We start from the raw sequence: 16,017 nt of genomic DNA on the forward strand, positions 1-16,017 counted from the left end.
CCTATCATTCACATTTATGATATCGTTGTACTTGATGTTTTGTTTTCGGAAAGTAATAGATAACATGGCACGTTGTCCTGCTGCTTGTTTTAAGACCATTCAGAAAATTCGCTATCTCCTTCTGCCCGACAGAATAATGCATGGAGGTTAAGAGAAAAATGACAATACGAAGTGGTCAATCCATTTTCTATAAGCTAACTTTCTTTTGCATAAACATAAACTGAATATGAAAATAATAATATGCCTGTAGAGACGAATAGTTATTCTCTTTGCTAACTTTCCAAATTGATACTTTTTTCTGATAATTTAGCACATAAATGGCAGAAAATATCGGGTTATGTGAAGAGAATTGTATTTTTCTGGCAGTGAAAATTTGTTGTTAAAAGACACCGGCAAATCTTACTGAAAAACTATAAACGTAGCATTTTTTGTTAGAAGAAATTATTTTCAGTTCAACATTCAACTGACATTGATCTTCAGATCGGTTTTAAGATGTATATTCCTACTGTGGATAATATCGCTTATATATATAGTTAATCAGATATGACGGGAGGAAGTATATTCTCCTGGCATTGAAAATTCATTGTTAAAACTCTTTGGCAGATCTCACTGGGAAGCTATATACGTAGCAAGTTTCAGCTAAATATTTTTTTAAATTCAATATTCCTCTAATATTTTCTTCCTAGAGGTTTGAGGATGTTACAACTTTTATATATATATATATATATATATATATATATATATATATATATATATATATATATATATATATATATATATATATATATATATATATGTGTGTGTGTGTGTGTGTGTGTGTGTGTAAGCAACTATTAAGAAATTATACAAATTAGACGGATATGGAGTTTGATTAGACCTTTTTGGGAATGGGCTAAGGGTTCTGTGCCGTTCCTAGCGGTGCGAGCTTAATTCCTACTTGAATCAACCGAAAAAATGTTTTTTACATCGTTATATATTTAAACATACAATTTAGGTTTTATTTGTAAATTCTTTTATCTCTTTCTGGTGAATATATGTTTTTGTATCACTCGTGGATATGCTGCATTATGAACAGTCCGCAAAGATATCTTGTAATCAAGGTATGCTTTTTGGGTACTGTTTATTGTCTTGATTTGTGATAACCTTTATCTACATTTTTGTTATTACAAATTAAAATAAATTCACTGCCGTCCATTAATTTTGTGTTGGGACATATATTATGTAAAATGTTATCCCTACTATTCGCGCTGTATTACTGGTCTATAATTCATTGTGGATGCACTGGCCTACTTTCATTTTGGATATCTTTATTTCACCTGCCATGGCATAATTTCATATTAAAAGAGACACTTTACCTGCCAGATAAAGCTATCGATGAATGTTAAGAACACAAAAGGTAACAGGGCCCAATTTACATATAGTTCTAATCATTATTTACATTTTTGGCATACGTTTTTCAAGGGCGTTCCTAATATCTCTAATCCAATTTGAAATCTGGGATGCGTTTAGAAAGCACGAGATTTTAATATTGCTTTCAATAAGAGTCTGTCTATTGTATAGATAAGAATACTTGTTGATTGAAAAAGATAGAACTATGTTAGCAACATCTCTACATACATTGCAAACTTTACAAGCGACAGCAGTTGGAACACTCGAAGCTGTTGGGATATATTTTAATCAGTTCATATAAATGTATTTTGTATCGTCATGCATGGAAACATGGCATTTGTAATTTATGGATAAACTCCTTCCTCTAGTTTTGATAGATGTCTGTTTCTCTGTGTCTGTGCATGGGGAGGAAGAGAGACGAAGGAAATTACGGATCCATGTAATCATAATGCTGCATATAATTTCCAGGTTTTCTGGATGGACTAATTGACAAACAGCTATCGAAAGATGTGTCATCAGGTATGTTCAACTTTGCAACAGTTTATTGTCTTGGTTGTTTGGTAACTTTGATCTACTTTATTATGCTATTAAAAATGGGAAAGATTCACTATCATCTATCTATTTCGAGATGGGACTGAATTACCCATCATATCATCCCAACTATTTGGGTAGTGTTACTAGTTGAAACGTCCTTGTACAAGTATTTATCTTTTTTTTCATGCTTCTATTTCACCCGTTATGCCATAGTTTAATACTAAAGTGGCAATTTCTCAGCCAGAGAAAAACTATGCAAGCGTGTCAAAAACACAAAATAGCAATACGTGCCAAATGTACATAGAATTCGAAGCAATAATTACATGCTTGGCTTTTGTTGCTTAAAGGGGTACCAAATGACTCTCACCAAATGTTTTAATCTGGGATGCGTATAGAAAGCACTGGCGTTTGAAATTACTTTCAGTAGGAAGAATACAAATGAAATTTAGGTTGACATAAAAGGGTAAATGTTTGTTAGTGTATGAGCATTGATTAGAAAAGACAGAACTGAATCTGCAGCATCTCTACACACGTTCTACAATGTAGGTGAGGATAGCTTTATGTAAGACTTACGAAATTGTCCCCTATTAGCTCTAACCTAAGTGTTGACATGAAATTTTCCGTTATAAGTTTTAACCCAGAAGGTATCATCGACGCAGTAAACAAATACATCTAAGGTTCCTTTTTCAGGATTAATCGGCCATATCACATTTACGAGAATACATCTCAGTATACCTTCAGTTTTGTGTTTCTAAAATAAATAGATAATTGTCCTGGTGCTTGTTGTCAGACTATTCAGAAAATTCACGTGCTCATTTTGCCCATGTGAACAATGCAGACAGGTTATTATCAAATGAACTATACGAAGTGGTCAATACATTATATTTGAGATTACTTGTATTAAAAACATAGACTGTCGAATGAAAATGGGCATAAGTCATTAGAGTGGATAGAGATACGTTGAATCTCTTGATATTTAACATTCTCGCTTTGAGGTAGCTTATATCTACATTACCTATCAATAAAAAGCAAATATATTCCCTGTCATTTTTCTGTTTATTTGGAATGCCCTATCTATACTTTTAGAGTTCAGCTAGTTGTACAGATGTTCATTTCGGTGTTGATAGATGCTTTAAAGCACAATAAGTGCAAAATACTAGGCAAAGGGCTGTGGACGTTGTGAAGTTCACTATATTAATTATGTCTGCTGAAAATAAGTGATCGCACCTCATTGATATGGAAACGGACGTTTCGATATTGTTTGATGCTATAGCTTTTCACGTCACTTGAAAGATTGTTGAAGTAAATTATTTCCCGAAGAGATATAATTATTACAAGGACGCTAATTCAGTGATTAGTCTTGCTCTTCACTCCAACTTCCTAATTAACTATCTTTTTTCAAATAGTTCTTATTAGTAACTTTTGTGTGAACGAATTTGTGATTAATAAACCATATGTATCGTTCTATTGCGACAATAGCAGCGAATGAAATATAGCGGTTATATTGTACCAGAAAATATTACATTACATCACCCTCTCAGTGTAATTTATGTATATGTATGATCTCGGTTTCACGTAAAAGAATCAGTGTGTCATTTATGTTTTTAAATAAAATTCGTTTCTTAACGAACTAGAAAACAAAAACAACAGAGAAAATATACAAACTTAATTTTCTACATTAATTCCATTCACCCATACTTCAAGATATACAAGTATTGATTTCGCGACACATTTTCTTCTGAAAATAGGTTTTGCCATGAACAGGAAAGTAAACTGTTGAACAATGACTATCTTCCTTGATAACTAACTCGATAAAATATACCAAGATAAAACAGTGACAAACGAATGTACTGCATTGTATATGATATTAAAATTTATTATTTCTAAAATAATACGGGGACTATATTCATTTGTAATAAACAAGTATTTTCTCAGTTTTGTGCAATGCTTTGTCGTAGTCTGTATGTGTTCATCAGTTAAAGTATATACAGAATGCAGATTGTAATGGAATTGTAAATTTAAGTTCTAAACCCTTATTACGTCAGGCTATTGTCATAAAAAGCAACTATTCATGTGTTTTAAACATGCTTACCTGTCATTAGCTCTTAGTGTAGTTACTGTTTTTTCTTGTCTCCTCCTTATTGATGTTCCATCACTGTACCTTTGATGTGGTTATTGTTATTAATATTATTATTATTGATGCCGTGTAACTTTGCAAAAAGTCACATAACCGACCGAGACTTAATTTTTCCTTTATGGTACTATTGCCACGATAAGAACTGACGATCATTTATTTTGATTTATTTACATAAAGTTTAAAGACTCAGGGTTCATTAATATATTTCACATAATATATAGAATTATCAAGATAACATTTTTTGCAAAAGCATCATACATTAATATATTGTATATTTTTATGATTACCAGAAAAAATGACCATGGAGGCTAAACATAACTACAAGTTAAAAATTGACCTACAGTATGCATCTGGGGACCTTGATGAAGGAACAAGAACAGAGCTAGAATTGAGATTCACCAATACTACTGAACAAAAACAAGACGAGATTAATGCCAACGTCAGTGAAATATTCGATGCCGAGTTAGAAAGCATGGAATTCCGAAATGGAAGCATAATATTCACTATGTCGATGGACCGCCCAGCAGTAATGGCGGAGTCTATCTTTCTGCAGCGCAGGAGAAAAATAGAGGAATACGTGAGCAGTTTTGTCCAGCACGTATTTCCATTCGAATTCACGAATAATTCACATGAGCGGCCTCTTAATCTAAACATAACAATGGATATATTCTTCAGCAGTACCCAGACTCTAACATTGTAAGTTTCTGTTCATCGTATTTCTTTGGATTTAGCCGGAAGGAGAGGAGAGGGCTGTATATGTAGCATACATTCATCGATTTTTTTTCTTTCGTTTCCACAATCTTGCTATATCACGTGCAATTGCACATACAACATATTTTGCAACTTCACCGTCATAAGGCGAAATCTTTGTTTTTATATGGCTTTTATGATATTAATACTTTAGAAGCCTCACTTGCATAAGTGGATTAATTTTGTTAATATTTAATAACGTTTTGAGTTTTACCAGTTCCAGCATAATTCAGTTGTCCGCATCATTGACACCTTTTCAGTATTTTGTGATTTTATATATATATATATATATATATATATATATATATATATATATATATATATATATATATATATATATATATATATATATATACACTCTTGCTGCAATTATGGGGTTATGGGGACAAGTTACATTAAACGTACCTTTTAAAGTAGCAGAAGATTAACCTAGTTTCAACTTTGTTTCAAGATATTACCTTTTGCTTTGACGATATGTATGAAACATAACTGCGTCCGATCAGTAAATGCTTTAGAAACAGCCCAAATCTGGCCTGTTTTACAAATTATAGTGAATTGCAAAATTAATTTGGAAGACAGTTTGTATGGCAAAAGATGAAAACATCAGGAAGACATATTGGACCAAACGTATTGTTTCATAGACCTTAGCGGTAATCCCATGCAATTTGTTTCTTCTCCGTATAACTATACACCTTTTACTTTTTTTCAGACCACCTGCGTCATGCACAAAACATGTAAATAAGTTACAGACAAAGCTAGAGACGATAATTGGGTTTCGGTAACAATGTAATACGAGCAATATTAATATTCACAGGATTGGAGCCTTACTACGGATTTTTACTTAAAATACTGATGATGAGTATCCCAAGGTCATGTGAAGTCGATCCGATTCCGACATCGGTGCTGCTTGAGTGATTTGATTCAATATTGCCTGCACTAATCAACGTTGTTTATACTTCATTCTCTTCTAGGCAAATCCGATCATTTGACAAAACTGCCATTGTACAGCCTCTGTTGAAGAAACCAACGCAATACCGTAACGATTTACAAGAAAAACCTATAGCCCTGTTTCTAACCTTTCATTCATGTAAAAAATCTTCGATGAATGTTTTCTTTCCGACCTTGTATCTCATCCGAATTTAAATATTAATTTTGGCAATCTACAGTCTGCATATCGTCCACTCCAAAACTGCCCTTCTCAAAGTAGATAAGGACTTTACTTCTGGTTTGGATAGTGGAAAGATTGCAGTCCTCACGCTTCTTGACTAATCTGCATCATTTGAAACAATAGACCATGATTTACAACTTCATCTGCACCCATTTATCAGTTTCTATACAGCCTTACTGTGGTTCAAGTCATACTTAATCAACAGGACGCAAATGGTGTGCATAAATGGAAAACATTTCATCTCAGTTGATCTGTGTTTTCCTGTTAAACATGGTTCTGTTATTGGACTCGTACTCTTCATTCTATGCAATAATTCCCTCTCAAGGGCCTACGATAGTCGTCAGGTGTCTTATTAATTGCACGCTGATGTCAGCCAACTATACAAATCCAGCAAGCCAACTGAAATTGATCCTACGATTCAAGGCTTAGGGAGGTGAATTTCTGATGTGAATTCATGATTGACGAGTAAAAAGCTGCAGATGAATTATAATGAATCCGGAGCCTTTCTGATCACCAAACAAAGGCGTTCTCCTTCATATCTTTCACTTCAAACCACCCTTTATCACCAACACAAACATTAAATAAACAATAATCAGTACGAAACCACGGTGTCACTTTCGATATTGCTCCCTCATTACACCATGTCAATAACTTATGAAAAAGTTGAATATCTGTAGCTTAGACACATCAGCACCACCCGCCGTTTTCTTACTCTTGATGCCACTAAAGCACTGATATGCTTCTTAGTTGTGTCTCAGTATCTACTGCAGAAACTTCAAAAAGGTCAAAACACAGCTGCCCTGATCATCCTTAGAGTACCAAGAACCAAACACCCCTGGCCCTGCTCTGTACCTTTAGCTGGCTATTTCTTAGCACCAGAATAAAACACAAGATCTGTTCTCTATACTACATTTCGTTGACTGCCTACTGTCCAAAATACCTATCTGACCTCACTCACATCTACACTCTTTCTAAACACTTTCTCTCTTCTACCGACATACGTATACTCCTTATTCCTACTTTCAAAGCGAAGTCAGACGGACAACGTTCTTTTGCGTACCAGGGCCCAGGTTAGTCGAACGAATTGCCTGTTGAACTTAAACAAAATGACACTATGTCCTCATTCAAGAATACTCTTAAAACTAACCTATTTCGATTGCACGAACAGAGTGACAACTTCACAATGTTTCCTAACCTTAATTATTTTCAGCATGTTTTGTTTTTAATGTCACTGTGTTTGATTCTTGTCTATATATGTCCATAAATGTTACTTAATACTGTAAATTGCTTAGAGCTTCTAAAGATTAAGAGCTGTACTAAGTCTTCATTGTTATTAATATATTATATATATATATATATATATATATATATATATATATATATATATATATATATATATATATATATATATATATATATATATATATATATATATATATCTTAAATGGTTTTGAATAAACTAAACCAGATACATGAAGTACAAGAGATGACAGATTCAGATCATATTGTGTAAGGTACCTTCAAAATTAAATAAGTTACAAAGTAAACAACACCATCACGTAACATGTGTGACCGGATTAATTTACTGCTTCTTCAGACTGAATTCAAAGTGAATTCAACATTTATAGGATACTTCATTTCTAAGAGTAAACATAAATGATCTTTTATCGGAATAATAGTTCATGATCTTTCGGAGCGAAGTATTAATCCGAGAAAACGAGTTCAAATTTTCCCATAAACATACGGTAACCTTTTTATTATATACCCAATTTCTTATCCTACCTAAAACTTAATTATTAAAAATACACGATAAGAAATAAAGTAAGTGAATTTATAATGTATTCCAAAATAAACATACAACCGTATATTCATTAATTCACAGTAACAGTATTAATGCACGCATAACAGCACCCAGCGACTTTGAACTTCTTCGCGCTCTCAACATTAGTTTCAAAAAAGAATTCTCTGTTTGGTCTACGTAGACTGATATTTAGAGTCATATTATGAATGAATGCGCATTGTGACTACTTTTCCAGTTAGTGTGGAATGGATGGATTTTTGTTGTTGTCGATTCTATTCAATTCTGCTGGTTACTGGCTGGATATTTTATTTGCGGTGATTACAGGCGAGGTACATGTGATCTGAGCAGGGAGATATACGTCTTGACTTTGTTGCATATGTGTTTCAGTTCTGTCATTGAATGTTTGCGATCATAAGATGGTAAAATATTGAACTCTTTCAAATGAAATTTACAAAAAGACACTACGGAATATTACGTTCTTTTCATTTTTAGTGACGTAAGAAGAATATAACTGCAGCTGGATATGAAGTCGAAATTACGGTGCAATTTCGCGGCATCTGGATAAGTCTTAGAATCCATGACAGCTCATGTAATTCGATTTTTCCGAACTAACTAAGAAAGTCATTTTCAGGAAATTCAAGATGCAAAAATGTAAGCATATTTTGCCATTCTTTTTACCAGGTAAAGAAGACATGTATATGCCTTGTCACTTTCATGCTTTTTGTAGGAACCCCAGCTACATTATGATCTGTACGGCGACTGTCGATAGCCTAAATCCGAAACATTGTATAGAAAAAGTTAACGTGGAAGCTTTCAATGCAGTTGGCGTGTGACAGCCCATTCAGCCAAAGAAAATAAGAATTCTTCGCCCTTACCTTTTTTTTTTACCAAGCTCTACAGTTGTATTAGGACAGAACTTTTAAGTAAAAGTATTAAGATTGAAATTTTCTCTAAAGTGTATTAAAGTAATTTTTCATTAAATTATATTGAAAGTAATTTTCGACTAAAATATATTGAGATTAATTTTATATATTTGTGTAATACAACTTTATGCTATTTTATAAAGATCGCGTTTACGAGCAGGTGCAGAAATCCATAAAATACATTTCGCTTGTATCTAAATGTCAGCAATTTAGTTTTTGTGGGAAGCTGCTGAACAGGCAAATTATTAAATCAATAATGGATGAGTTACGCAGGTGATTCACAGGATTTCCCTGGGAAAGGTCAAGAGTCTTGTTCTGACTGGACTGAGCGAAAGCAAAAACTGTATAAATAGAGAACCAGACTTACGTAGAATTAGTTCGTTCCTCGAGTCAGAAAAGCTCTGTCTTTTCCTTACAGGTAAGAATCGACTGTGTTCGCAAACTTCTTTAGAAAGGCACTTTTTAATATTTGAGACTTTAACGGTAAAGTTCATATTTTTCCAACATTTTTGTGAGTTCTTTATATTTTATATTACAATATAATGGAAGGTTTAATTGTATTTATGATATGTATTATTGTAAAAGATTAATTCGCTACCAACTTCATGTCTTGATTTATTTTGGAAATAAAAGATTCTTTAAGTAATAGTGAGTAATGTTTAGTAACCAATTCCAAATTAGTATTTTATTTTAAATTTAGCAAAATACATTTCTTCAAAATGATTGTTGCATTAATCGCAACTATTGAATTTTATACTCATTGGCTATCATGAAGTTAGTCGAGATTTAGCTATCTGTATTACATTCTAACAGGCAGAAATTATACAACTGTATGAAGTTGGTAAGGTCGAAGAAAAAGTGTAATATTATATGTATTTCGTGTATTTTAAATATAAAGGCTTTATAGATGTATCATTAGAATGATGTATCATTAGAATGTAGTATTATATATATATATATATATATATATATATATATATATATATATATATATATATATATATATATATATATATATATATATATATATATATATATATATTATCAATAAAAAGTTCGTTCCTCGAATCAGATCATCTCTGTCTTTTCCTTACAGCGATTCCGCACCTCATTCCAACAGATGTAGCCGTATCTACACGGTTATTGGTGACACCCTTGTTAGAGAGCCTGAACTCCTTCTTCTCTCTCTCTCTCTCTCTCTAACCATGGGTAAAGACATTTATTAACTTATGAGTTATCCCGTCTTCCCATGGCAAGAGATGAGAAGAAGGTTATGATACGAAGCTTATCAAAACAGTTGCATATTTTTGGGGAATTTAATTTCGTTTGCTTGCTTGAAAGTTTTATTTGTGACTCAGTAAACTAGTCCACATCGTTCCTTTTATCATCTTTACTTTCAAATAAACGAAACAGCTTGTTTAGTTCATCCATAAACAAATCTAATAAACTAAAACAAAGCGTCTACTACATGAATGTACATCGTTTGTTTACAAACTAGTTGCTAATACATTATACTAATTTAGACGCACGTGTCGTGCAGTTTTAAGGTGTTCAGTATCGCAAGTACTGAACAATTTCGACAATGTAAAGCTAACGGAGAAAATAAATGAGTATATAATAATATTGTTTATGTCATTAAATACATTCTGTTTCTATGCGATCAATGCTATAAACAACATAACATAAACAAGATGACGTGATAAGCTGGAAGTGTGAATGGTGAGGGGATCCAGTATTTAGAAAAAACGATAATCGATTTACGAGTGCACTGGCTACCACTTTATATCATATACAATATTGTTGCAGAATGTTTGGCTTCATACTGCCAAATTTTGGATATTTCCCAAAACAAAACCTTCATTTCTAAAGGTAACATAACCCTCAACGGTGCAAGGCTAATCAAGTTGCAGACTACGATGTTTTAGTCAGGGCCAAATCCCACACATCGTTTCACTCGAAACCATCGATGTACTAATTATGATCAAAAGCCGCCCTGCGCCCGGCTCCCCACTCCCCGTCTTGGCTGTAGACAAACAGTCCACTTATGCAAGAACTGCCCTCACAAAACCCAGTCGTATCCTTCAGTAGTCACAGCAATAAATTCAGTAGGTGCAAATTCTAGATCAACGAATGACACCCCTGCCGGTGAAACTCCTGAACCCACTGAACAAGCATCCTCAGCACAAGAAAGATGCAGTGTCAAAACAACAGCGAAAGTTCGGACATGGGATACCTAAACAATTCGTAATCATTGTCTTTCAATGAAAGATAAGTGAACGAGTACAGAACTGGAGGAGTCAAATGGACTTGATCATGATACGGACAAGCACATGAACAATCCATAAAGATCTCAGACTCACAAGTTCAGGTTGATACCTGTTATGTCACGTACTCAAAAGCTGTGTACGGAATTTATATCCCTTCCTTCTCCGTGCCACACATGGTATTCTCCAACTATTCTAATTCATTTATCTCTCAGCCTATCTAAATCGTTCCCCCCTCTTTCTATTCATCTCTTATTTTTCTCCTTTATTTCTTTTTCCTATTTGCTTTGTCTTCCTTTTACATCACATAATATAAATCCTAAGTATGAACTTTTTGTAATAATTCATATATTTCATAAAATTGTCTATGTTGTTTTCTTAGCTGCTATAATCATATCATTATTAAATTTTTTATCTCAGTCATAAACATTATCCTTTTGCGGACACCCCCTGCCCTTTCCTTTCACTCCAATATAAGTCAGTTCTGATTTTCACTCATCTCCAGCTCAATTTGGCTCACTTTGTGCAACTAGGCTGCACAGAGTGGTCGTGTCATGTTACTTTAAATGCGAGTGAACGACTTCTTAATCACTTTGTATATATCATAACTGTACTAAACAATACTTGAGTAAAATTAACATAATTGAAATAGCAATGGCCTTCGAGCCACAAAAAATCTAAATCTTTATGAGATCAAAGCTTGGTATCTTTTCGTCACATCGATCTTTTATTTCTACAAGAATCTATGGATAAAATAGAACCGTTGCTTCAAAAAATCTGAAATGTTTTAAGGGAGCATAGAGTTTTGGCTCAATTCGTTCTTGCTGCGTTGAGATCCTTAATTTTAACAACAATATAATCTTTTCCTAATTTGATAATGATTTCGACGACAGGTTAGTTGTGTCAGCTTCCCTTCTCATAATATACCAAACCATGGAATTAACATCTATGACCCCTCAACCTTGATTCGGAAAAAAGTAAACTTTTCACCTCTTTGTACTCTTACTTAACCGGAGAACATAATATTATTTTACCAGTTGATTTTAACTGCGTTTTAAGGTACAAACTAGACAGAATAGGTGCTTTAAATAATTATAACGAAGATTGTATTCAAATTTTAAGCTCTTAATTGACTCATTTCGTCAGTTAAACCCTATATTTAAAATAAATACTTGGTATAGGAATACGCAAGCCAGCAGAATACATAAATGTTATATCTTTAAGAACGTAGCTGATTTCCTAACTAATACCGGACTTGTTCATTTTACCCAATCAGAGCATGATGTAGCCATTTTATCGATAATAGGTAACTCTTCACTATCATACAGCAAAGGTTATTATAAATGTAACAGCTCACATTTAAACCACGTCATTTAAAAATTCTAAATACAGATCTTATCAACGGAGAATAATTAAAATATCGGAATAAATTAATATATCCCATGACCAGAGATGTATGTTTTAAATCCATCCATAATACCTTACATGTAATAATCAATATACTTTTGAAGAAGATTTCCAAATCAAAATTATTCAATTTTTGCAGCGGCACAGAAACTGTTGACCATCTATGCATCGAGTGTAAATTAGTCCCTCCACTACAACTTTTAATAATTAAAGGTTTGAAGAAACTGTTGGGAAACTCGTTCAATACCTACTACACTTTCCTTAAATTCGGACTCTTGCCGAAGGAGGTTTTGTTTCCGGAACCAGAATTCGAGGACCTAAGTTTCTTATTAAACCCTGAATATAAATATGCCATATAGATTAAACGTATTCATACATACTACCATAAAAAGGCAGTAACCAGTAGTACAGTGTCGTTTTTCTTTCTTGCTCCATTTCATAGATAAATGTTGCCAATATGAGCAGTTGTGGTCAACATGCTTCGACCACATAATTGATGTATCTTTGTAACCACCAACTCACCTTTGAGCAGCTTAGTCCTGATATTTTGTCCTTTAATCCACCTGTTCACAACTCATCAAAGCTTTCATTTTGTAAACCGTTAGGACACGTGTGTTCGCTGAGGTGCTTTTACACCTTTTTATTATGTAAATATATTTTACAAAATAAAATTTTATGAAAAAAGGAAATGTGAAGTACATTTTGAATTTATATTTTAATGGACTACTTTCCACTGGTCGATTAAAAATAATATGAACCTCATGTCCGATACTTTAGAAGGGAACATTCGTAGCTTATCTATTGAGCTACGAGAACATTTTACAAAATTTACGTACGGATTTTAGTGAAAGGCAAAGAATAATACAAAAATGAATTCTTTCATAGGATGAAGGCTTACAGTATTAAACAAAAACAACAACAAAATAAACCTGTGGAAGAAGGGTTACCTCACGACGAGTCTTATTCAAGACCAGTGGTCTGTGAGTTAGCGACGAACATTTCTGTTTCACACTGCATTAGTGTATACCCTATGTAGAAATATGACTAATTACTCAAAAACGAAAACATTATTGTGTATGACTAGTTCAGAAGAGAACATTCCGAATCTGCCTTTGGAGCTGCGAACACGCATTTACAGATGGTTTGTGAAGATACAGTTGACACGCAAACACAAAATAATTTCCCGAGTTTTAAACGTTATTGTTTCGCAGAGGAAGCAATATTACAACTCCCCGAGAGTACCTTCGAACAAATAGAAAAGAATGAGGAAAATGATATTTTTCCCAGAGGAATAAGAGACACTGAAGTCTGCAGAGACTGTAACAAGAACACCACACCATGTCAATAGATTTCGTTGGACACACATCGGTCGTGAATGTCTTACACTGACTTGTTTATATGCAACTTTGATGATTTTAATTTGTGCCTTGTTGATGCATGCAGTCATTTATGCCTTATGTGTTCATGGCCCTTCTTGACATAACATTATGACCAGGACTATCCTTAATGGACATTAACGTGCCAATGAAAAGTTTTCCAGTTTCAAAAAAAGTGATAAAATACATTATTTACTAATTTCACCTGATCTAAGAAAATATATTTCACTCTAATAAATTGCAAAATTTGATATTTCGCTAATAAATTCCGTTTCGTATTCAGTAAGAAAACATTGACATTCAAATGGACTCTATGTAAAAATCTAATTTATACGTAAAAATTCAAATACACTTTGCTTTGTTAGGACACTTCGTAATACGTCGTTATTTGAGGTCATTCCAGAGCGTCAAAGATAATTGCATTGTTGGATATTTGTTGCACTCTTTACTACGCTTTACCTTTTTCCTCATGCGAAAGAGATGACGATTTATTAATTATTTAGCCACACACCTGATAATAATTAAAGTGAACCAATTTTGTTGTTGTATTCGGCGATTAATGATTAGTATTTTTGAAAACTGGAAGCACTCTATATCTTCTGGAAATAAATTACATTCACAAGTACACGTGCAGCTGAAATTGTTTGGTTATATTAACATGTCATCTTATAATAGGTGTCTGCGTAAGTGATGTTCATTCCTACGATAAGTTGGTTTAAGTGACCTTGAATAGTGTGAAGGTTACCGCAATTCGTAGAAGTCCTCAGTGGGAGTTCATTGAGTAATAGTGACTAAAATGATTTAAGATTGTGGCAGAGGGTCAGAAATTTTAAATCGCTCTTATCAGATATTTGTATGTATAACCAAGATTTCCATTTATGTTACTCTTAATTGAGATTGCATTTCGCAAGCTAAACACACACACACACACACACACACACACATATATATATATATATATATATATATATATATATATATATATATATATATATATATATATATATATATATATATATATATATATATATACAAGTCTGATAGTATTATTGGTATTAAAATATTAATTCTGCCGAATATGGTTTCAAGAACATTTTAAAAAATTCAGAGGACAAATTGACTTAATCAGAACCCAGAACTTTAGTGCTAACGAGTTAGTCGCTGAAAATATGATTGTCTGACTGAATGACTGGTTCGTTCTCTAATTAAGCGCCATGCATCTAGACAAAGTGGTCAGTTACTAGCTTAAGAAAATTACACTTATTTTATCATATTTACAGAAAATATTCAATCGCCTAACCTTTAGACTAACGAGTTCAGTTACTAACATCATACAAATTATTTTTATACTGTACGTACATACATCATTAAAATAGTCGGATATACTAATATTGTATTCACTAATATTTAGAAACATTTCCGAATCCTTTCAAAAATCAAAGTTTTCTCTCTGATAAACTAAATAAGATTCGAAGAATTTCCTCTGAGAGTGTAATTGTAACTTCAATGGAAATTATTTTTCATTAGTGACAGTGGGAATGACAGAGGGCATACTATTCCAAAATATTATTTGTTTTGTGGGTTTTAACGAATTTCTCAGCACATGATATGCTATATATGGCGGTCGGTATATTAGGTGGAGATACATTCATAAAACATTTTGTATATTTTTACAGCATGTCCCGAGAGTGTGTACTGTAACTGCAGTTTAGTAACCACTGTATGAGTTTACCAATTTTTAATGTAAACTGTGTTAGCCAAGATCTGCTACGAATAATATTTCTTTAACCATCCGATATATCTTCATGAAACGTGGCACGCATTTGTCTTTTAGGAGATAGTTGTGTGTCGTATAACGTTAACTTCGTCAGATAATTGCGTTGAGAGTTATCTGCCCATGTTTGAAAATAGCATTTACTCTTTATATCTACCGTTTGCGGTACCGTCATGAAGCACGGTATGCCCATGCATCATGACATAGGCATTGTGTCTTGTAGAACAAACGTCTATGTGTGTGCATCAATTTAACAGTCATCTCCATTGAAAAAGACGTTTTCTTATACCTATGTAAAGCTATTGGAAGGTAATATTATCCGAACCGTTTGAGAAACATTCATGAAACCTGGTATGCATTTGTAAGAATGCTTTGTGCCATTTGTAACAAGACGGATTTATTTCTACTCCCGTTGTGACACAATGGACATTTTATGCAAAGATCTGAATGGAGATGGACAACTCCAAATGGTGAGGTGAAATACACACGTCCAT

The 16,017-nt window shown here is 33.2% G+C and overlaps 1 protein-coding gene across 1 annotated transcript in view; it reads left to right on the forward strand.

The window, feature by feature from the left end:
• Positions 1-7,215, forward strand: part of LOC149786215 (uncharacterized) — a 56,420-nt gene extending 49,205 nt beyond the window's left edge. The window contains exons 24-26 of the mRNA XM_089976593.1: positions 1,858-1,908; positions 4,351-4,756; positions 5,520-7,215. Of these exons, the coding sequence (XP_089832719.1) occupies positions 1,858-1,908; positions 4,351-4,756; positions 5,520-5,592 (530 nt within the window). The 3' untranslated portion in view covers positions 5,593-7,215. The remainder of the gene's footprint in view (positions 1-1,857; positions 1,909-4,350; positions 4,757-5,519) is intronic.
• Positions 7,216-16,017: the final 8,802 nt, after the last annotated feature.

Source organism: Sinohyriopsis cumingii, chromosome 12, assembly GCF_028554795.1.
Source record: "Sinohyriopsis cumingii isolate HCF-2022 chromosome 12, ASM2855479v2, whole genome shotgun sequence".
NCBI classification, from domain to species: domain Eukaryota; kingdom Metazoa; phylum Mollusca; class Bivalvia; order Unionida; family Unionidae; genus Sinohyriopsis; species Sinohyriopsis cumingii.